This window comes from Littorina saxatilis, linkage group LG17 (assembly GCF_037325665.1).
Source record: "Littorina saxatilis isolate snail1 linkage group LG17, US_GU_Lsax_2.0, whole genome shotgun sequence".
NCBI classification, from domain to species: Eukaryota; Metazoa; Mollusca; class Gastropoda; order Littorinimorpha; family Littorinidae; genus Littorina; species Littorina saxatilis.
Window position 1 is genome coordinate 36173527 of NC_090261.1, and position 23686 is coordinate 36197212.

At 42.5% G+C, this 23686-nt stretch overlaps 1 protein-coding gene across 1 annotated transcript in view; it reads left to right on the forward strand.

Annotated features, from left to right (window-relative positions):
• The window catches only part of LOC138953366 (F-box/WD repeat-containing protein 7-like), a 49047-nt gene extending 27572 nt beyond the window's left edge, over positions 1–21475 (forward strand). Inside the window, exons 11-12 of the mRNA XM_070325165.1 lie at positions 16670–16785; positions 21310–21475. Of these exons, the coding sequence (XP_070181266.1) occupies positions 16670–16785; positions 21310–21438 (245 nt within the window). The 3' untranslated portion in view covers positions 21439–21475. The remainder of the gene's footprint in view (positions 1–16669; positions 16786–21309) is intronic.
• Positions 21476–23686: the final 2211 nt, after the last annotated feature.

Consider the following 23686-nt stretch of genomic DNA (forward strand, 5'->3'; position numbering starts at 1 on the left):
ACCCGAGATTTGACGAAAGACGACCGAGACTTGATTCTTTGCGTTCCCGGAGCTGACATTGACAGAATTCTGACAGTCTCTTCTGTGGTAGAAGAGGAGGCGTGGCCGGCTGAGATAACGATTGTTATGGAAAGAAGGGGGAGAAGGGGGTATAATTTGGTGGGGTTGGAGAGAGATATTCAGCGTTGAGAACACAAGGGAACACAAGGGAACAGGGAGAGCTTGTCATGACCATGTTCCCTTGTGACTTTGTGGATGGCGATTCTCGGTTCCAGACGTTTTGGAGCTTGATGATCTCCTGGCTGCCGTGTCACTTTCAGTGATGTTACTCTCTCAAAGAAAAAAATGAGGAATCGAATTGTTCATTGGTGCCATGGATAAGAGAAGAGAGCGCGTGAACGCACAGGTTCACAGAAAATCACACTCTTCTCCGTTAGGACGATTTCAAATTCGTACCTTGTCACCCCGCGCCTGCATGAAAAAAAATCTGCACGCAGATGGACACAAGCTCCTTAAGGGCAGGAGCTACCTTCAAATACACAGTTTTTCTTATCAGGGCCAAGTCATTTGACCACATAACTCAATGTATGTAGAGAAAAAGAAAACGATCAAAAACAAAATTGCTCTTAGATTGACTTTAACAAACATTATTAAATGAAAAATAAGCAAAGCGTTGAATCGAAACATGTTAGTTCACGGATGACAAGATAATTTCAACACTATTCATCAGAATGATTTGAACTTTTGCAGAATTGTTTTAGACATTCTGATAGATGTTTTGTATGAAACTATGTTCTCTAGGAAAAACAGTTAAAGAGATACAAATGTTGCTTTGTGGGTAAAAAATATTATGTAAAATGGAAAATGTGTATCGCTTTAACTTCTTTTCCCTAAAGCTTATCCGTTCGAACAAATTATTTATCAGCATGTCTGAAACATTTTTGCAAAAGTTCAAATCATCCTGATGAATAGTGTTGAAATTATCTTGTCATCCGTGAACTAACATGTTTCGATTCAACGCTTTGCTTTTCTTTCATTTAATAATTTTTACTACGTCAATCTAAAAGCACATTTTGTTTTTTTATCAAATACTATTACTCTACATACATTGAAGCTTCTTCTTCTTTTCGATCGCCGATCACACTTGGAGTCCAGATCTTGAGATATAATTAGTGGTCTTCTGCAGCGCAGCCACTGGCCCGTACAGTTTGTTGTGCAGGGACTCCGGCAATGGCCAGATTTCCTCTCTCAGCACCTGGTGGTTCCTGCAGTCTCGTAGGATGTGGGCCGTGTTCCTTTCTCGTCCCCTGGCTCCACAAGACGAGATGAAGGGACCTCCAGTAGCTGAGGGTGGACTCCTTTGAGGCGCGGAGCCCGGTGCTGCACCTGCCTGGTGGATCCTCACAGGGCGAGCACCATTACTGTCAATTCTGTCTCAAAGTGTCATAATGGCAGTTGATGCGTAGTGTTGTGGTTTGTTGGAGTGCGCCGTGCGGCCCAACACATACGTCTTCAGCACTCGAGGTTTCTGTCAGGGTTACCTCACCCTTAGCTCATGGCCCAAGGACCTGCCCTGTGAGCACAAGGTTGGTCCATATTAGTCTGGCCTCTACCTTTCGACCTGTCCAGCTTGGGAAGCCCTGCCAGGAGTTTACACTCCCGCTGGCATAGCTCTTAGGGTCACCGAGACACGCAAACCACCACACCACGTTAAGGAATGGACCATGTGGTGGCAAAATACATTGAAGCAAAAGCACACCGAATTTTAACACAAACAGTTCTGTTTCATGAATGTTGTGGTCAAATGATTTGAAGGTAGCTCCTGCCCTTAAAGGCTGACATAGTCCTATTTAATAATTTTAATTACTTCCCGGGCTTTTCCCATCGTTGCGGGGATGTATAAATTAAGCTTCCTGCAAAGTTTTAGGTTTGAAGTCCTTACCAATTACGAGAAATAATTAATTCTTTATAAAGTTTATTGCTATGTTTAGCAACAGTTCTCCAGGACTTGGGCTATTTTTAGACCGTCAACACAGACAGTACAGCTTCGTCAATCCCCGCGTGAAGGAAATCGCTCACCTTCCACGTGCAAAACGTAGTGATATTGACACGCCAGATTAGCGCGGTAGCGTATTGTGCTATTAAGCAGGAAAGCGCGCTTTTCTGTATTCTTGTTAACTTCGCAATTTCCGGAAAACATCCACTTTCACTTTGAGACTGTTCTGTTTACATTCGACACAATCAACACCACTTTGCAATACTGAAATATTTTTTCTGTATTCGAAAGCTACAGCCAATCGTTATCATATCCCCTTAGGTACAGTTTTATAACATTATTGGCACATGTAAACAATAGGAATTAATTAATGAACGCTACGAAAAGGGCAGCCTTTAAGTTCCACATTTATGTTTGATACTTTTTTTCTGAATCGTAAACTTAAAACAGCATGGCATGAAAACAGTGATAGTCGTGGCAATTTCAAGTCAATCAACGGACTGGTAATTTTGGCAAGGATAGACAGGAAATGAACAAGCACAGTTATTTTGGCAACAAATCTGACACGATAATCTGTTGACGCGCGCAGCCTCATCAGTCTTTGGCAAGAACTTAATGGAGCACATCCGGTCGAAGCAGAAATTGTTTTGAAAGTTTTCGTCGCAGTTATTGAAAACATCAGCATCGATCTGTTAATGATGTCCTCATCAGAGTTAATTTGTCCTGATTGTGATGAGCGAGTGTTTATGTCGTGTTTTTTGTGGTTGTTGTTGCGGGCGGTAGTGGTGATGGTGGCGTGGCTGTTTCGTGGTAGTGTCGGCGTGGTTCTCCTCCTTGTTCTTCTGGGTTTTTTCTTTTCTTCTTCTATTGTGTCGTCGTAGTTGTCGTTATCGAAATCACGAACACTGTCGTCCTTCTGGTGCTACGATGTTGCCTTCGACAGACGCAATAGCCTCGTGGACAAGACGGCTTCGACCTCCTTGCATTTGGAAAGTAACTTGAGTGTTCGTATCGCGGCCGCGCCAGATGGGTTCAGGGATGAGATGTTACTGAACTCTAAAGCCAACGTACGTGCAGACCTGCTGTGCCGTATACCCCCTTCGTGTGTACCCGCAAGCATAAGACCAATTACGCACGGAAAAGATTATGTAATTGATGTCAGCGTTCTATGGGCTATATAAACATGAACACACAAAGTATGCATAACCAAAAATGGAGTAACGCTACCTTAACTTGTTGACGTGTGTGTGTGTGTGTGTGTGTGTGTGTGTGTGTGTGTGTGTGTGTTTGTGTGTGTGTGTGTGAGTGTGTGTGTGTGTGTGTGAGTATGTGTTTGTGGGTGTGTGTGCGCGTGCGTGCGTGTGTGCGCGCGCATGCGTGCGTGTGTGCGTGCGTGCGTGTGTGCGTGCGTGTAAGACGGTCATTCGTGAAACAAAACTAGTTCAGAAATACGATTGAACGTGGGAGTTTCAGCTAATAACCGTAGAAGGAGTCATAGATGCTGCCATCGTCGAAGGAGTTTGACGCAGTAACTGTAACGAGTATCCTTTAACCCTTTAAACCCTTATATTTAATCATTTCACCGCGGAGGTGAAGTAATACAAAACTGTGTCAGATGCATCCGCCACTCCGGTTGTTATTATCTACTGCCTGCGAAACAGCACTTGTGAAAAGTGACAGTATAATCTTTCCAGCCAGCTAATCTAGTCTTGACACTAATGCGCAACCGAACGAGCACCCCGCATCATGATGAACTTTCGGAACAAAATCGTGGTACAGGAACTTTGCAGTTACTTTTTAGTTGGGGTGGATTTGGTTTGGAATTGGAATTTGTGTTGCTTATCATGTGTGTGCTTCCCAGTTTCACTGCTTTCTACATTGGAATGAATCTTCAATTACTCAGAATTTCGCGGTGTTTTGTTGTTGTTCTTGTTTTACTTTTTTTGTATTTGCGAGTCATTTCAGCGATAGTTTCACTTCGATTGAAGCGTGTGTTTTTTTTTCTGTTCTACGTAGGCGGCATTGACCGTTATAAAGTTATAGTTCAACTGAATTATAATCGGAGAATGCATTGCATTTCTGCAAACCAGTGTGTTTCTAAGCCTAGACACAGAGCCATATTATATGCTGTACCTGCACGAAATACACAAAATAACACAGAAACAAAGAAAATAAAGAAAAGAATGTGATGATTGTGGCAAGCAGATGTGCCAGCCGCAGGGGGGCACCGGGAAAGGATGAAGGAAGGGAGGGGGGGGCAGACTCCTGGGACTGTTTATCAACAAATTGACAGTAATTGGTCCAGGCTTTGCCCACCCAACCTCCCGCCCCCAATCTGGAGAATAATAGATGGAAGGTGACAGTGCCGCCCGCAGTCTTTTGTTTCCACCAAATGTTCCTTTGTTCCCTGGTTTTGTGTCATTGTTGGTTTTATCTATTGAGACAGTACAACCCAAAACTTTTAGTGGATTGTGTACTCCGGGTCAGCATGCCTGGCAATAGTGTGGCTCTCACGGGTTGTACTGACATGTCTTGTTTTTGTGTCAAAAAAGAAACATGGTAAGGTACTGGAACGTTTTAACAAATCAAGACTGTTTTAAACAAAACAAGACAACTTGAGTACATTGCCCCAATGGTCTTTTTTTGTGTGGACAGGCAGACAATTTAACAAAACGTATCTCACAAAACGTTGGTTGTGATCAGTCTCTGGCAAGATGGTCAGATTTGAATAAATGTGTTTGTGTGTCTTGTCTTACTGTCAGAAGTGACAGCTATAGTCCACCTCGTGCATGCTTCCTTGCTTTCATTGAGGCAAGCTTTCCCACGTGATTTTATAGGCCAGTCACAAGCGAGGGTGTGTGTTCGAAACACGTGGACAGGGAGCACGTGTGGAAAGTTTGCCTCAATAAAAAGCAAGAGTATTCATCCTTATCCTCTTATCCATTGTATCCCTTTTTTCGGTTCTTTTTTTATTTGTATGATTTTTTCCTGTGTCATCTGACTCAACTCAAGGTTTCTCGCTTTTTAGTTTGTGCCAGCAATGTTGCACCTTCACTAGAAGCGAGGTTGAAACTGCCTAAAAACTATCGACTTTCTGGCTCGTGTATGTATGTGTGTGTGTCAGCATGGCGGTCGGAATGCACTGATTGGCAAGGCTGACACAAGAATGATTCACCGTTGCCATCAGTCACCAAGGTATGCTGCCGCTGATTGCAAAGGAAGGCAGGTGTTGCTAATTGCTCATCACACCTTCCTAGCGTACCTCGCCCCACCCATATTGAATACACCAGCACCCTCTCTTCAGTCAAACTCTCGCCTCGTTATAGCGGTTTCCATTCTTGTTCCGTATATCTATAGGAATAGACGAACTCCGCAAATAACTCTGTCCGGCGGTTTGTATGGGTTGTGTAAGAATGAATACTCGTGCTTTTGTTGAGGCAAACTTTCCACACGTGCTCTCTGTTCACGTGTTTCAAACACAGCCCTCGCTAGTGGCTGGCCTATATAGTCATGTGGGAAAGTTTGCCTCAATGAAAGCAAGAGTATTCACTCTTTCACAACCCGCACAAACCCCAAAAGTTATAGCAGAGTACTATCTTTACCTGTGTTTTCGTATCATCCACCCGGCTTTTCCTGACAACGGACCCATAAACGGGCCTCTATAATATTATGCCAGCGTGTGTTCGCGGTTGCAGTGTTGGGGACTAATCATACAAAAATAAAACAATAAAACAACTCTGAACACAGGCGCTAATGAAAAGCAGGTGCGCTGCTGTCATACCTGATGCACTGACTCCCTGCACAGGGAACTTCGGCACGTGAAGCACAGCGTGTTGGTGGTGGGGGGGGGGGGGGTGTATTTTATTTTCCACCACCAACAAAACCAGTCAGTTTTCTGTTCCCCCAGAAACTAGGGTCAGAGCGATGTGGGTGGTGGATGAGGAGGGGAGCTGCACCTTGTCAGCCCCTGCGAGTGGAAACGTCTAAACCGACACGGATTTCGTTGATTCATTGCATGTCAAACACAGTGTGCTTTCGCTCGCTTTTACCTGGGGAAGGGGAGTCTGTGTCGGTGTATGGGAGCTCAGATGGTGCACTCAGTACCCTTGTAAATTTAAGGCAGGGAGGAGGAGTGCAGAGAGTGAGAGAGTGCAGGCGGTCAGAGAAGAGAGAGATAGAACAAGCAGCAGAGAGCTGATTGGACTGAGATCATCTTCTGGTATACACACAGTGTCTGACCTGTCTGAAAACACCTCCGCGTGGATGGGTTTTGCTGCCCGCCCAGTGAAGATAAAGAGGGAAACATTTCTCTGCTCGCGCGGCAGCAAGCAGGATGTCTCTGAACTGTATAGGAATCAGTTCAAAGATATTCTACTGCTGCGCTAGCAATAGAAATTCTTTGATCAGGTTGTAGTTTTTAGTTCAAGCGGCGGTATATTAGTTCATGTTTAGTACTGGTTGTGGAATTTGGTTCAGATTTTCGCCTGAGTTTGGTTGTTTTAGAAGATAGACCGTTGCTGTCTTTGATTAATAGGTACACTCTTCTCAGATCTGGCCAGGCTTACATGGGATAAGACCATCCCTCCACTCTGCCACATACCGAAAATGAACAGCCTGGATGCTCTTTGTGCACAGTAGGATTTCTTTTAATGAATATATTTCGTAAAAGACTGATTGCACGGTGAAAAAGTGTCACTGTACGTGTCATACTATTTAAAGTCACGTTCTTTTTCTTCGCGAGTCTTATTTTATCTCCGCTGAAATAAGCAAGGGTGACATTCGTCGTTCTGTTACCAAAAGGTTTTATTTTCAAGCATCAGTTTCTATCCTTCTGACTCACACACGTAACTGAACGGGATCGTACGGTGACGCCTTGCATTGTGTTGCCGATAATTCCAACCAGCATGCGTTAACCCGATTAGGCTGACAAAATGTTTTGGTGGGGCCAGCAAAATGGCAACAAGGGTTAATCTGCCCTTTTCTTCTTTTTTCTCCCTGCCTGTTACGTTTTAATCCGATTTTTCACTACTTTCGCCTGTTACTTTTTTGTTCCATTTTTCTCTCTTTCTCTCTCTTTCTCTCTCACTATTTTCCTTCTGTTCTTTTTAATCCGTTTTTTCACGACTTTTCAAACCATCTTGACATCTCCATTCCTTGGCCCCGCCGAGGGATTATCAGCTGCCATTAGTCTGATTAGACATTGGCGCATTATCGCCCCGGGCTTATTCTCCCCGCCAGAGGGCGTCTCTGCATCATTCTGACGCCTCTGATTGGCTGCTCAGACCGCCACGTGCAGATTGGACCAGACGCAGTCTCATTGGCTGCTAAAACATTCTGAATTTACGTCCTCCGATGGCAAAGTTTTTAATGCATATCATGCCTGTTTTAAGGTCAGGGTTGGTTCCATTTGTTTCTGGTCGTTGTCTTTCACTGTTCTAGTGGCAAGTCGGTATCCTTCACTCGCAGAAAAAGCTTTTCAAGAGATATATCATTGTCTTGGCTGTGAACGGATCGGCTACACACACAATTGAACAGTTGAACTAGCTTCTATATACCATTGCTCAGTCTAGGTTGTTCCAGGCCAAAAACAATTAAAAAATAAAATTGAAAAAAGAACATTTCAATTCAGATTCTTCCAAGTGTAGCGTTTACCAGTTCAAAAATAGTGATTTTGAGTGCTCCAACTGCTCCTTTTGTAAGAAAATGAATTCGGATGTTTTTCAATGTTATAATATTTTAAGGAACCTAATTTCAAATTTCTCTCAATTCCCACCTTTTCAGCTGATGTCTTTCCTTTGGACCCTTGCTTCGTCGGTCTAGGAATGGCTTAATTACTAATTGACGGTTTCCTGCTTATCTGGGAGACTGTAAGCCTCCCTCCCCAGGTGTGAAGATAAATGTTCCTCCCCGGTTCCACTGTTGTGTTTGAGTGTGAGCAGTACGCTGCCGCCAGCGTTAAAGATGCTTTCCTTCCAGTCTAATCTACCCTCTTGTAAATCATATCAAATTCGTTCAGGCATTTAAACGGGCACAGTGGCCTGGTGAATCAGACGCCGGCCTCCTATGCGGAAGGTCGCGTGTTCGAATCCCGGCCGCGCCTTTTTTTGATCTACGGCCCAGGTCAACTTCTGTGCAGACATGCTAGAGCCTTATCCCCCTTCGTGCGTACACGTAAGCACAAGACCAAATGCGCACGAGAAAAAGATCCTGTAATCCATGTCACAAGCACAAACATGCTTCCACCGAAAACGGCGTATGGCGGCCTGCCAAAATGGCGGGGTAAAAACGGTCACACACATACAAACCCACTTATGCACACACACAAAAACACACACGTGTACGTGGGAGTTTTCAGCCAATGAACGCGGAAGAAGAAGAAGAAGTTAAGGCTTTTAATTGAGATACAACCATCCCTCTACTTGGCAACATATCAGTAATGAGCAGCCTTGGTGCTCTCTGTGAACAGTTGATGAATTAATTTCGTAAGATTAATTAAAGAAATGAATTCATCCAAAGAAAACAAAATACAACTCACCACAGCAAGCAGTTAGGGATTTGTTTAATTTGTGTCCAAGTTTAGGGATGGTCCTATCCCATGTAAAAGCCTGGTCGGATCTAAGATGGTGAGACAATCTGTATTCGCAAGGAGCTCGAGTGTGCCTTTGAATATACGTATGGGAATTTTAGGAGGAATTAATTTCGGATGGGCCGGGTGAATTCTCTCATCTCATGTTCAAGACTGGACCGATCTCCTTTGCGTGGTTTTCCTTTACACGTGAAGTACGGTACCTTTAAAAGTGCAATGTCTGTATAGGTATAGAGCAGCCTGTGGGGGAACAGATAAGCCGGCCTCTCATTAGTGACATTTAACGAAGTGAATCTGTACGTCAGGTGTAGGCTGTTTTCTTATCTTGTGTTTGGGATTGTAGACTTTTTGACATCAGGGCTTTTTTACGTCTGTGTTTTCGTTGCTGCTGGGGTCTTGGGATTGTGTTGTAGGATGTTAGGTTCTATTAGTTGGTTGGTTGTGTGCATTGGTGTGTTTGTGTCAGTGAGGATGTTATGTTCTATTAGTTGGTTGGTTGTGTGCATTGGTGCGTGTGTCAGTGTGTGTGTGTGTGTGTGTGTGTGTGTGTGTGTGTGTGTGTGTGCGGTTAGTTGGTAAAAGTTAGCTAGATTCTCAGTCAGTCAGCCAGTCCGAGCCAGCCAGCCAGCGAGCGAGTGAGTGAGTTAGTTGTTAGTTTGTGTATTAATAAGTGTGTTCAGTAGTGCGCAATGAGAAATGATTACCCAATCAAAGTACCACTTACATGATCTTTTCTTGGTTCGCACAATAATCGATGGTCTTTTCTGAACCCTTTTGTCCGACACATCTCTCATATTCCGGGTCACAACAAACATCCTCAGATAGGTATAAACAGCATTTGCTCCTATGGTCTCAAATAACACGAATCTCAGCAGATCCGGCCTGTTTTCTTTTGTCTTAATCTGGCTGCATTGGAGAAAAAAAGGTCTGACAGATGTATATGTTGTCGTGCCAAGGGCCCCTAAATCTGCCAGCGTCACGGCCTGAGAGCCAAGAGGGTCTCGCCCTCTGTCATTCTAGAACCCAGTCCTGTTTTGTTAGGTGAGTTTTGTGTCCAGGTCTTCTCCATGTTTTGAAGGGTTTCTGGTAGTGTTTCAATTTTGTTTGTTTGTTTGTGTGTTGTTTTTGTTCTTTCTGGAACACGTCTGAAGTGTGCGTGTGCGTGTGCGTGTGTGTGTGTGTGTGTGTGTGTGTGTGTGTGTGTGTGGTGTGTGTGTGTGTGTTTGTGTGTGCCGTGTGTGTGTGTCTGTGTCTGTGTCTGTGTGCTCGCGCGTTTGTTTGTGTGTGTGTGTGTGTGTGTGTGTGTGTGTGTGTGTGTGTGTGTGTGTGTGTGTGTGTGTGTGCTCGCGCGTTTGTTTGTGTGCGCGTGCGTGTATGCTTGCTTGCGCAGGTGCACGTGTGTGTCATAGTCTATATAACCTCCATATTGTGCAATTTTCCTGCGAACTGCATAGTCACATTGTGCTTGCAAGGAGACTGAATTTCTGTCACCTGGGTGGGTGTGTCGAGGTTTAAACCATGCATGTGGCTCGCATTATACTGGCACCGAACAAACCCCTGCATCGGTAATGCTTTTCCTCTAGCTCTCTTTGGACAAAAAGGAAAATGCTGAACTACCGGTAAAGTGCAGGCAAGTCAAGTTAACCCATTTTGGACGAGAGCTGTCTTATATATATGTAGTAAGCCTGCAGCGCCACTGACATGAGGCTGGTATACAAAATGTACAAATGATAGTGACATTTTCTTTGTTTTGGCGTTTATTTTGTTTGAAACATTTCGCAAAATAATTGTCAGCGAATATTGTCGCGTAGAAGTGGGCGAGGCCAAATCAGCAGTAAGTTGACCATGTGAACAGAACTTTACGAGTTACCTCTTGATCTTATTCCGTATACAGTATAGCTATTCTGATGGACACGTGGGGGAATTCGAGGGCTGTGATTGGATGGTCTCTTCCGATCATCAAAGCATAATGCTACGGAAGTCGGCCATTTTTGCCAATATCCAAAAGCATATTGGCAATTATATTGAATAACAAAGACGCATGGTTCCGGTTTACCCATATGTACCACGCGGCGATGTTTTAATCGACAACAGCATACACTGACAACTTGAAATTCTTCTCGGGAATGTTTTTCAGCTTTACAAATGTCGATAGCAACCCTTTTCTGCTAACTTCCCGATGAAACAGGACTAAACCAATTATTTTCTGTCCCTAAACACCACAAAATGCCCAAAGTCGAAAGATGTAGTACAAACAGGGGAGTAAAGCGGAACAGCGTTTTTGTGTGCCATGTGTGAGCTCACTGTTGCCGACTGACACAAACTTTCGCATTCGGCTTTTCTTATCTCGTAACTCCACACTAAATACCCCACTTCCCTTCTGAAGTATTGATGTACAACCCATGGCACTAACATTCATGTAGTCGTTTATAACTGAGGTTGAAAAATTCGCTTCATGACGAGACAAGTATAAATGCCATTCACCCAAACTGAAAACATCGCTGCCGTCTGCTCGCGTTGTACGGATTAGCTGTTCTCTTCTCCTCCCCTTGTTGCATCCTAGTTCTTCAATTGTTTCTAGTTTTCCGTTGATGTTGTGTTTTGGTCTTCGTCATAAGTAGCCGTCTTCTTCAAAATTATAAAAACTCAAACTTCTTTTTGTTGTATACGAATGAACTAATAAAAAGCTGTTTAACAGCTGTGTTGTCAAATCGAGTTTTTTTTCCAAAGTCAGTGTGGCGCCTGCGCAAAACTAATGCGCATAAGAAACGGCGTCTGCTATCAAAACCTGAGATCAACGCCTCGACGCAAAAACTGTCATTTTGTAAGTTTGGAACAACAAATCAAGGTCAGAACAGCTATATAATCGCTATTGTATTTTCAGCGTAGCAATAGGGTCCGATATTTAGCTGTTAATAGTGAGTCACAGCCGCCTTCCCGTGTAAAACTTTTTTCTCACAATCTCGGATCTGGACAGACTTTAACGTGTAATAAGACGATCCCTGCACTGGGTCACATACCAAAAATGAACAGCCTGTGCGATCTCTGCACACCGTGGGTCTTTGTTGCTGTTGTTGGATGTTTACATTTCGTAGAAACCCATTTTCTTAGAAATTCATTCCTAAAAATTCCAACTCATCACAGCAAACGGTCAGGATTTAGATTGTTGGTATGTGCCCAAGTGGAGGGATGGTCTTATCCACTATAACAACCTGGACAAATCTTAGATATTGAGCCGAAATATTTTCACGAGAAAGAGTGTACCTTTCAAGTAACAGTCGCGAGACACTGGGTGGTGTGGTAGGCAGTACAAAAGTATCACGGAATGTAGGTCAGACACGTGCAATGACTCCATAACGACTATAAATTGTGCATGGCCCAGTTTTCATGACTGGGGCCATGAGGTTGGAGAGGACATGTTCCTCACTTTCGGTGCAGCGGACCGGAGGTGTGTGCTATAGATATATGTGACAGCAAAAAGAAATAGTTGTCACTTAAAGTGCTTGCCGTGCTTAAATGTTCTTGTTCTGTCGCACGTGATGTTATTGTTACGTAGGTAGGACATATGTACACGTCTTGAAGGCGTTTTTATGAATGGTCCCCATCATGGGTGAGTGTGTGCTTCTTGGCATGGTTTATAGTCTGCCTTGAAGCACTTAGTGTGTGTTTTTCTTTTAAAGGAACCGTCCTTCCCGCGTACAAGATGATGTTCAACTGACGTCACAGCTAGATCTGGCCAGGCAAAGGAAAAAGAGCATCCTTTCAGTTAGACATAAACCAAAGATCAAAAGCTTGGTTGTATTCTGTGCAGAGCTGGAGTTTGATGCTGAATTGATTTTTACCAAATTGACATAGGTGTTATTTTCAAGATGAATTCAAACAAAATAATCACACACTACACACAAAGCAGTCAGACTGTTGATTTTTAATTTGTGTCCAAGTGGAAGGATGCTCTTTTTACATTTAGTCAAGTTTTGACTAAATGTTTTAACATAGAGGGGGAATCGAGACGAGGGTCGGGGTGTATGTGTGTGTGTGTGTGTGTGTGTGTGTGTGTGTGTCTGTGTCTGTGTGTGTGTTTGTGTGTGTGTGTCTGTCTGTCTGTCTGTCTGTCTGTGTGTGTGTAGAGCGATTCAGACTAAACTACTGGACCGATCTTTATGAAATTTGACATGAGAGTTCCTGGTAATGATATCCCCGGACGTTTTTATTTGTTCGATAAATACCTTTGATGACGTTATATCCGGCTTTTTGTAAAAGTTGAGGCGGCACTGTCAAACCCTCATTTTTCAATCAAATTGATTGAAATTTTGGCAAAGCAATCTTCGACGATGGCCGGACTTTGGTATTGCATTTCAGGTTGGTGGCTTAAAACATAATTAATGAATTTGGTCATTAAAAATCGGAAACTTGTCATTAAAATTGTGTTTTTTTAAAACGATCCAAAAACAATTTCATCTTATTCTTCGTCATTTTCTGATTCCAAAAACATATACATATGCTATATTTGGATTAAAAACAAGCTCTGAAAATTAAAAATATGAAAATTATGATTAAAATTACTTGTCCGAAATCGATTTAGAAACAATTTCATCTTATTCCTTGTCGGTCCCTGATTCCAAAAACATATAGATATGATATGTTTGGATTAAAAACAAACTCAGTACGCTAAAAAGAATAGAGATACAGAAAAGCGTGTTATCCTGCTCAGCGCGACCATTACCGCACTATTCTGGCTTGTCGATTTCACTGCCTTTGCCACGAGCGGTGGACTTACGAAACTACGAGTATGCGGTCTTGGTGAAAAAATGCAGTGCGTTCAGTTTCATTCTGTGAGTTCGACAGCTTGACTAAATGTTGTTATTTCGCCTTACGCGACTTGTTTCTATGTAACATCTTGGGAAGATCTGAGGTGTCTTAAAAAAAAAGTACCCAAAAAGACATTAAAACATCAGTACCGAGAAATGGAAAAACTGATATGTAAGCTAATACGCTAAAAACCAGACTAAATACCCCAGACCAAGATACCTACAACAACTGAAGGCAAACATTCTCAGAGAAATCCAGAACATCCCACAGAAAACATTCCCCGATGTAATGAACAATATCGCAATGAGGATGTAGTCTGTCATTGAAAAGCGGGGTGGCTACATTGATCACGTGGTGTGAAGAAACAGACGATCTCAACTGAAAGCTGTGAACTGGGGACAAAACTTCTATGAACTGACTACAATATCACGCAAAAATGATTTCCATAAAGTGACTGACTTGTCTGTAGTATTGAAAGATAATCGGGTACTTTTGTTTTTAGACACCCTGTATATGCTCGCTTACACGAGAAGGTATGAACCTTTAAGCTGACTCAGCGTGTTTTGAATGTCTTCTCGGAATTAAGCTTTTTCTTGACTTTTTTTATGGACAATTAGCAGACTCATTTGCCCAAGCAACATGTTGTCTGTCTGTCGTCGGCTGCAGATGTCAAAATATGACAGCAACCTGAAGTGACATGGAATATTTAAAGGGCCATGGAAACCATAGTGAAACGCATCCTGTTGTTTTGAGCAGAAAAAAGAACATTGGATGTTCATCGTACCGTAAATCCCTTTACGAACTGTGTCTGTCATTTTGAATCGGAAGAACATTTATGGCATACGTTGCAACTTTAACTGAGACAAACATGCTATAATGTATTTCTCTCGTATGCTCCATGAGCACGAAGGCAATTAAGTCAATGTCAGCACTCCTTACTTTGAATTTAGATACGATTCTTTGACGCCCATGTTTTGGTTCTTTTTTAGGATAAGTATATTTGAGGAACTACTGGGTGGGAACAAAGCGCTAGGTCGAATTGGTTAAAATGGAGACAAGTTTGAGATTTCAACCAATCCGATCAAGTGCAGGGTCCCATCCAGTTGGGCAAAAACTCGTGCGTGCCACCCCAGATTGACATTCTACTCATCCGGTGGTATCTGGCATTAGATTGCGGCCTCTAAAAGTAAATGTGCTGTTAAACATGTCAGTATTAAGCATTCGGAAGTGCCTGGCACCACACATCTTTCTTCCAAGACAGTTACTGTTTCAGTCGATTAGCGCCACACCTTGTGGCACGCTTTACGTTGAATTTACGATTGAAATGTTAGCATTGGTTCTCGGAGATCCTGGTCTGCTTCACAGTCTGATGCATCGTTATTCGCTGGCAGTTACTATCCTGCTTGATTGGTGTAATTAAACTGTGGCACGATTTACGTGAACTTCACGATTAAAATGTAAGCATTTTGGTCTCAGGGATCCTGGTCTGAGGCCGTGCAGACCTTATGGTCGGATCAATCCCGAGGTTCTTCTGTGACAGTTATACCATCCCACTTGATTTGTGCAGTTAAACTTGTTGCACGCTTTTGGCGGCCGAGTTTGCGATTAAAGTGTCAGCATTTTAAAGCTAAGAGATCCTGGTCTGATAGATCCGTATGTATGCCGGAACCGCTGATCGGCGCTTTAAACCCAATACTTTGAGTTTACTAAGAGACGCTGGGCCGATCTGCATAATTTTTGAGGTTTCAATTAAGCTGTGACACGTTTTACGTTGGACTAATTACGTTGGAGAGATCTGGTAAAGTTCTTCTTCGGGGACAGTTACTATCTCCGCTGATTGATGCTATTTGTCTAAAAGTTACGTGTTTCTGCCATTTTATGCGGTAAACTTGCACGCCTTGCATAGGTAATGCTTGTGATGGCTTATCTACTCGGTTTAGCTATGGTATGCTTAATGTCAGTCTGTTTTTATAATGCTGGCATTTCAAATTCGAATGCGATCGAGGCAGCTGACCCAAAATAATCCGTTACAGGAACATTTTCACAATCTATTTAGCGTTATACTCGATACCCATACGCTCTGTGCTGAATGTTTTCAATTCAATACAATACAATACGCGGCAAGAACAATCTACACTAGCAAAACAAGGAACTTTCAACGCTGCTCCTGAGAGTATACTGAACTTTGAGTAATGCTAGGGGGTTCCCCTCGACCAGTATTCTATCACTGCAAAGGGGTTTCCCGAAGTTGTCTTCACACTGGTATAAAAACGAAAAAAGCATCTACTTTCGGTTCGGCTTGTTCATTTCCAATATACTTTTACCTTTCTACCTTACCAGAACTATTCAGAGTCAGGAGTATTTTAGAGGCAATTCGTAAGCATATTCTATTGAAATTAAGGACATAGCTCTTACCTCAATGAAAGAAATAAGGAACATTGTTCACAAGGAACACTCTGGTGGTTCAAAAAGTCAATAAAGGGAAAACTTGCTGTGATTACACGAACACGATGCAAATTGTGTATGTGCGGACGGTTCAAACCTGTACGCTTTATGTTCAGAAGATTTGCGATATATTGTTGAAGAGGTGTCAAATCGGCGTGTGTAAGGGTGGCGAAACGTAGTCTGTGTGTGATTGCATCAAAAAAAATATCTAAACTCCGATGCGCACGTGCAGGTTGCGTCAACTGCCCTTTTGACCTATCTTGTATAGGAAAAATAAATCAAACAACTATGATTGAAAGTTCCTGGCTTTTACTTAATTTACTTGAGACAGATTCAGTCTGTGTTAATCATATCGTGATTTTTAATCTGTGCAATAGTGCGCGTCATTTTTCTTGATTTCTTTTCAATTTGTGTCACTTTGTTTCTTGAAAGCTTATATCTAAAGAAATAGTCGGAGTTGTTGATATCATTTTGGCCGTAGACATTGTGACTAATTTGACCAACAGCAACTGATTAAAGGTGACTTGGAAATTATTACAGCCATCAGGTTGGGACACCTTTTATTCATCGCATGAAAAATTACCTAGAAGTCACATTTTACTAAACAGTTTTTTTTAAGTGGTTTTTTTAAATAAAAATTAAAAATAAATAAAAACGTCAATCAGAACTTCTGAACCTTGTTAAGTCGACCCTTTTCCTACCTCGATCGAGGAGCTAGCTCAACAGGTGGTGTCAAAGGCTCTGAACTGACCACCGTTTGATGGCTAGCACCTATCTTTTGGCAGACTTATTACCACTAACATACTTAAGAGCATACAACGTGCATGTTGCAGGATCGCTGATTCACTGCCTGAAGGAACACCTGGGTGTGGTCAGGTGTCTGCACATCAACAACGAACGCTTGGTCAGTGGTGGGGACCAGAAGAAAATCGTCATTTGGGATTACAGGGTAAGTATTATTGTCCTTCTTCTTCTTCTTCTTTTCGATCGCCGATCACACTTGGAGTCCAGATCTTGAGATATAATTAGTGGTCCTCTGCAGCGCAGCCACTGGCCCGTACAGCTTGTTGTGCAGGGACTCCGGCAATGGCCAGATTTCCTCTCTCAGCACGTATTATTGTCCTAAAAACATACATTAAACTTTGTTTCTGTCACATGATCGTTTTGAAGGAAGAATGATCAAATTCCTTGAAAAGCTAACATAACTTTCCACTTACCCCAGAATACATAAAGCAGGGTAAACTATTTGTTGAGTGAGTAACATGAAACTCAACACTCATGTAATACATTTCGGAGTGCTCACCCTTTTAAATGTCATGTCATTTACACGAACGGCCTCGCAGATAATCAGTACCTGCATTTAGCAAGCCGAAAAAGGCCACATCTTATTTCAAAGATTTAAACGTTATTTAAACTGAGTCACTACCCGACTTCCCCAAACCTAGAGTTAGCTAAACTCTTTGAGTAATATGAAACGCAGCACTGTCGTAATGCATATCTACAAACTATTTTTTAATCTAAGCCAGTTCCTCATTTAACCAAGAGAAAACCATAAAGCAGAAGTAAGCCAAACCTATGCATGAACTGAACTGAACCATGACGTGATAAATTTTGTAGTGCTCGCACTTTAAACTACGTGTCTGTCATCCGATCGTTTTCAAGCGGGCCCTGGCTGACAATTAGCACTTGGAGGGAGATTGTTTTCCCTCTGTGGGCGGATCACGTGACCTTTGCCCGGCGCCATAATCGATCACGTGGCCCCCCGGTGACAGTGCACAATGCATCAGGGTAGACAACTCGCTCCCCGCATCGGGAGGACCCCGTGGCCTGCGTAACGTCAGACGGTCGAAATTTGAAGATATAATGGTATTAATGTGAATGCCCCCCGCCTCCCCCCCCCCCCCCCCCCAAGACTGACACCCAAACACCATCCTCACCGGCTTAGGCTAGGCCTTCTCCCAACCAGCAACCCCCTTTCCAAACTCACAAAAACAAGAACATACAATCCTATAGGCCTCACCAACACTATCCACCCCAAAGATCAACTATCAAGTCTTCGGTAAGATGGTCAAAAGAGATAATAACTAAGGCATTACTTTGAGCCCCAAGCCCCCTCATTAACCTCACACACACACACACACACACACACACACACACACACACACACACACACACACACACACACACACACACACACACACACACCCACACACACACACACACACACACACACACAAAAGCATTAACGGACACCTCCACCTCCCCCTCATCTACCCAAACCTCCTTTTCTCGCAATCCGTTGCTATGTCTCTGACTTGGTACATTCTAATTCTCCTAGGGTTTTTTGGCCTCTCCCGTCGGGAGAAGCGTTTTTCATCTTTTTCGCTATCGCGTTGACCTTTGAACAATATACTCGATCATTGTCAGACCCCTTGGTTTCTTTCGCAAAAAAAAATGTCAAACAGGGAAGAGGGGGTAAACAAAGGATACCGAGTGGGTGTACTTTCTCTCCTTCACTTTCCATTATAGGGCTCAGCAACCACATAGGACGATTATTATATATAATTTATGTATAGTGCATTGCAGATAACACTATTAAAACAAGTCGCGTAAGGCGAAAATACAATATTTAGTCAAGTAGCTGCCATTTTTCAGCAAGAGCGTATACTCGTAGCATCGTCAGTACACCGCTCGATGCAAAGGCAGTGAAATTGACAAGAAGAGCGGGGTAGTAGTTGCGCTGAGAAGGATAGCACGCTTTTCTCTATCTGGTTTAAACTGTTTTATTTAACGTTTGTGCATTATTTACAAAAAACGCATATTGAGTAAACAACAACAAGCATAATGCTTATAGTGGTGTTCACTATTTCTAGAAAATTACATATAATATAAATGGCGGCTATTGTACAGTTTAAATTAAAAGCTTGCAAACATGAAAAGAAAATTGAATGAAAATTGTACATCAAAACAAACATCCGTTTGGGAATACATATATAATATTTATGGTGTTTGCGAGTAAGAGATAGGGAGGGAGAGAGGGAGGGAGGGAGGGGGAGAGAGGGGGAGAGTGAGAGAGAGAGAGAAAGAGGGAGAGAGAGAGAGAGAGAGAGAGAGAGAGAGAGAGAGAGAGAGAGAGAGAGAGAGAGAGAGAGAGAGAGAGACGAGTAGACGTGTCGATTTTGCTTTCACTTTACATGTTTATCTGTTCGAAGCACGCTTTACTGTACCTCTCTTCGTTTTAACTTTCTGAGCGTGTTTTTAATCCAAACATATCATATCTATATGTTTTTGGAATCAGGAACCGACAAGGAATAAGATGAAAGTGTTTTTAAATTGATTTGGACAATTTAATTTTGATAATAATTTTTATATATTTAATTTTCAGAGCTTGTTTTTAATCCGAATATAACATATTTATATGTTTTTGGAATCAGCAAATGATGGAGAATAAGATAAACGTAAATTTGGATCGTTTTATAAATTTTTATTTTTTTTTTACAATTTTCCGATTTTTAATGACCAAAGTCATTAATTAATTTTTAAGCCACCAAGCTGAAATGCAATACCGAACCCCGGGCTTCGTCGAAGATTACTTGACCAAAATTTGAACCAATTTGGTTGAAAAATGAGGGCGTGACAGTGCCGCCTCAACTTTCACGAAAAGCCGGATATGACGTCATCAAAGACATTTATCAAAAAAATGAAAAAAATGTTCGGGGATTTCATACCCAGGAACTCTCATGTCAAATTTCATAAAGATCGGTCCAGTAGTTTAGTCTGAATCGCTCTACACACACACACACACACACACACACACACACACACACACACACACACACACACACACACACACACACACACACACACACACACACACACACACACACACACACACACGCACGCACACACACGCACGCACATACACCACGACCCTCGTTTCGATTCCCCCTCGATGTTAAAATATTTAGTCAAAACTTGACTAAATATAAAAAGCGAGTATAACGTGCCTTTGATCATTGTATGTTATTTTCGAAGTGTTTTCTTTTGCTCATCATAAAGTTGTCACGTCATGCAAAAGAATGTTGTCGTTCCTCCTGATGCTTTTCTTAATTGAGTTCGAAGTTGACTTTGTGATGTCTTCGCAAAGTCGTTTTACCGAAAATTCAGTGCCAGAGCTTCGTGCTGCGAGCTTCGTGAAGTAGACTTCGCGTAGTCGACTGCGCCCAATTTAGTATCGAACATTACCCCTTTTTTGTGTGCATGTACACTATCAGGATTTGATGTTTGTTTGTATGTTCACCGATGCTGTGATTTATTTTAAAGGCACCATCCTTCTGGCGTAACTAATCATATTCACCAACACAGGTCAGGAACAAGCTCATCCTTTTACTAAGACATAAACCAAAAATCAACAAATAAAACGATCCAAATAATTATACTGTACGCACGTATTTACGAAGACGACGAAGTAACAATAATTATTAATTCTCAACCTTGTGTTTTCTTAGCTCCAACGCGTAGCCACCATTGTTCTTCTGCTTTCGAAAAAATCAACAGCTTGCTGTAAAGGGCGGGAATAAATTGTTGAATTAAAATCATGGATTGAAACTGGTGCCATGTTGGGAAATTAATTCAGGGAACACATTCCCGCTGTGCACAGAAAGCAGCCGAGTTGCAGAGTCTGGGTATGTGTCCAAGTGGAAGGATGTTATATGAAGTCTTATATCGCGCGCGTATCTCCAGACTCGGACTCAAGGCGCAGGGATCTATTTATGCCGTGTGAGATGGAATTTTTTGACACAATACATCACGCATTCACATCGACCAGCAGATCGCAGCCATTTCGGCGCATATCCTACTTTTCACGGCCTATTATTCCAAGTCACACGGGTATTTTGGTGGACATTTTTTTTATCTATGCCTATACAATTTTGCCAGGAAAGACCCTTTTGTCAATCGTGGGATCTTTCACGTGCACACCCCAATGTAGTGTACAACGAAGGGACCTCGGTTTTTCGTCTCATCCGAAAGACTAGCACTTGAACCCACCACCTAGGTTAGGAAAGGGGGGAGAAAATTGCTAACGCCCTGACCCAGGGTCGAACTCGCAACCTCTCGCTTCCGAGCGCAAGTGCGTTACCACTCGGCCACCCAGTCCTTCACTTATCCTATTCACACGCTTGAACACATCTGTGGTTGTATGCATGATATTTTTCTTGGGAGGGAAGATTTATTTACCTCCTCCGTAAGATTCAAAACAGGGGTGCTATGAATACTGTTCTCGTAATCATGAGTTATGTTACCGTTTAGGGACGTGGAGAATACAGATCTATACACCCATGTATCTGTTCTTCATGTCTCCTGTCTGTTTGTTTTGTCCTGTCTTTTTTTCTTTTCTTCTCCTTTTAATTATTGTCCGTTTGGTTGTTGATGTTTTTGTTTTTTTTGTAAAAACTTTTGTGGATTTTTTCAGGAGGGCAAAAAACTCAACGTGGCCCATCGTAATCCTACCCGACTGCAGCAAATGCTGGTGACAGACACCCGTATCATCACCGCATCGCCCGAAACTCCGGGTACCTTGAGCATCCTTAGCTACTGGTGACGTCAGAGAAATGACGTCATTTTGGGGGCCTCTGCAAAACGACTCCCTGAGCTGGGGGGGGGGGGGGGGTGATTGGAAGGCGCCCTGCAGGACTTACGTCAGTGTGTGTGTGTGTGTGTGTGTGTGTGTGTGTGTGTGTGTGTGTGTGTGTGTGTGTGTGTTCATTTGCGTGCATATGTGTTTTCCCAGTTTCATCGATGTGTTGTAACAACGATCACTAGCTGAAATCAAGCTACAGACCAGTGAAATATAGGTGGTGAAGTAACAGTACGTTACACGTGGGCTCATCATCAGCGGATTATGTGACCGAACCATACTGCAATGTACACGTACTACATTTTTGTGACCGGCACAGTTGGCCTAGTGGTAAGGCGTCCGCCCCGTGATCGGGAGGTCGTGGGTTCAAACCCCGGCCGGATCATACCTAAGACTTTAAAATTGGCAATCTGGTGGCTGCTCCGCCTGGCATCTGGCATTATGGGGTTAGTGCTAGGACTCGTTGGTCCGGTGTCAGAATAATGTGACTGGGTGAGACATGAAGCCTGTGCTGCGACTTCTGTCTTATGTTAAAGCAGCACCGCCCTTTTTTTGTGTGGAATTACAAGGATCTTCAGAATTACAAGTTCTACACCTCATCCAATTCATTTGGAACTTTTGACGAACACCGAGACTGTTCTCAACCACAGCTGATCGATTGGTCTCAATTACAGCCGATTGTATGTCTAACTTAAGATGAAATTAATTTTGTTTTTGACTATGTGACTATATTCAAAGATCTATTTATTTCCCCTATTCAAAATGGAACCATACATATATTCTACGACCAAAAAGATCATACTGCTATACGCTCTTATAGTTCTATCTTTGGTGGAACTATCACTCACAATGTCTGTCACAACTCTCATTGGTACTTCCATTAATTGTCTTCTGAATCGCTATCAATAGCTGAGACAGATTTACGTTGCTGAATCAATGTGTTGGTATAGAGTTTTGTTATGGACTTCCGAGCCACTGATTCCAAAGATTCATCCATTCTTCTTTTGTAATGCATTTGCTATTGCGGTCTTTTCTCCGCTCAAAACTGCAGGCACTCAGACAGTGACGCATCCGTCTACGAGGAAAGAAAGAAAAAGTTCTGGGGCACTGTTCAGGTAATTCGAGCCTGTGCTGCATTAGTGACGACATTAATTTTGCGGGCGGGCCGTCATCGGTTCCGGAAGTCGTGAAATCCTGCGACCTTGTGACGTCATACAACCACTGGTAACAGAAGCCATCCCACTGGGCCACTGGCACTTTGATGGATCAGGGTTGTCGGCCCTTGTTGCCCCAACGACACTTATCATGGTCTGGCTGTAGGCGTCCATAAAGGTAGTGGTAGTTGTCGCTGTCGTCCTCATTCGATCGCTGCGATGTATGATTAATCCATTTAGCCATGCAGTCAATTTTCTATGACCATCAGCATAAATTGTTACTTGTTTTGAATAGGAGTATAATGATCTGTTTGACTTTCAGCATTAATTTGAACAACGAGAACAATAATGTATTATACTGTACTCGACACACAGAGATTGTGATCAGATGGAATTTAATGCTGGAAAAGGTTCAAGTGATTGATCGAAAATTGCAACTCATATAACTTCTTCCCAACAACCGTGAATATAACCAACTGTGATTTCCTGAAAATGTGTTAATCTATTGCATTTTTCGGTTTGTTTCGTCGTTGACTCCTGGTGCCTTGAACGAGTCCATTACCATCGATTGATTATGTATTACATGTCAGCATGATCCCAATGTCATGCATTAATTAATTTATTTTCAGATGTCAAACAGTTTCACGAAGACTTGTGTAGAGGGTTGTTTGCCTGCCTTTATTGCCAAAGAAGGTGCGTGTGTGCATTATTTTGCTCGTGCGTGCGTAAACAGGTTGTGTCTTGGCCAAATCGAAGTATGACAATTTGTGTTGTGTGGTTTGTGCTTCGGAAGTGTTACTTCCCTTGTATTTTATTCGCATTAAATTTTGTTTAGTTTTGTCTTTTTTTGGTTAAGATAATGACCAGCGCTGGCGATTAGCGATTTTTGAAGAGCAACTGACACTCATTACGTATTCTATATTGACCATTTCCGGACCGAAAGCCCTTTAGCTTGACATATGATTACGATACTTGTCAAACATTCTATTCTTATTTTCTATTAAAAGACCCGTACACGTTCTGCTTCGTTCGATTCAATGAATATTTAGAAGCATGGG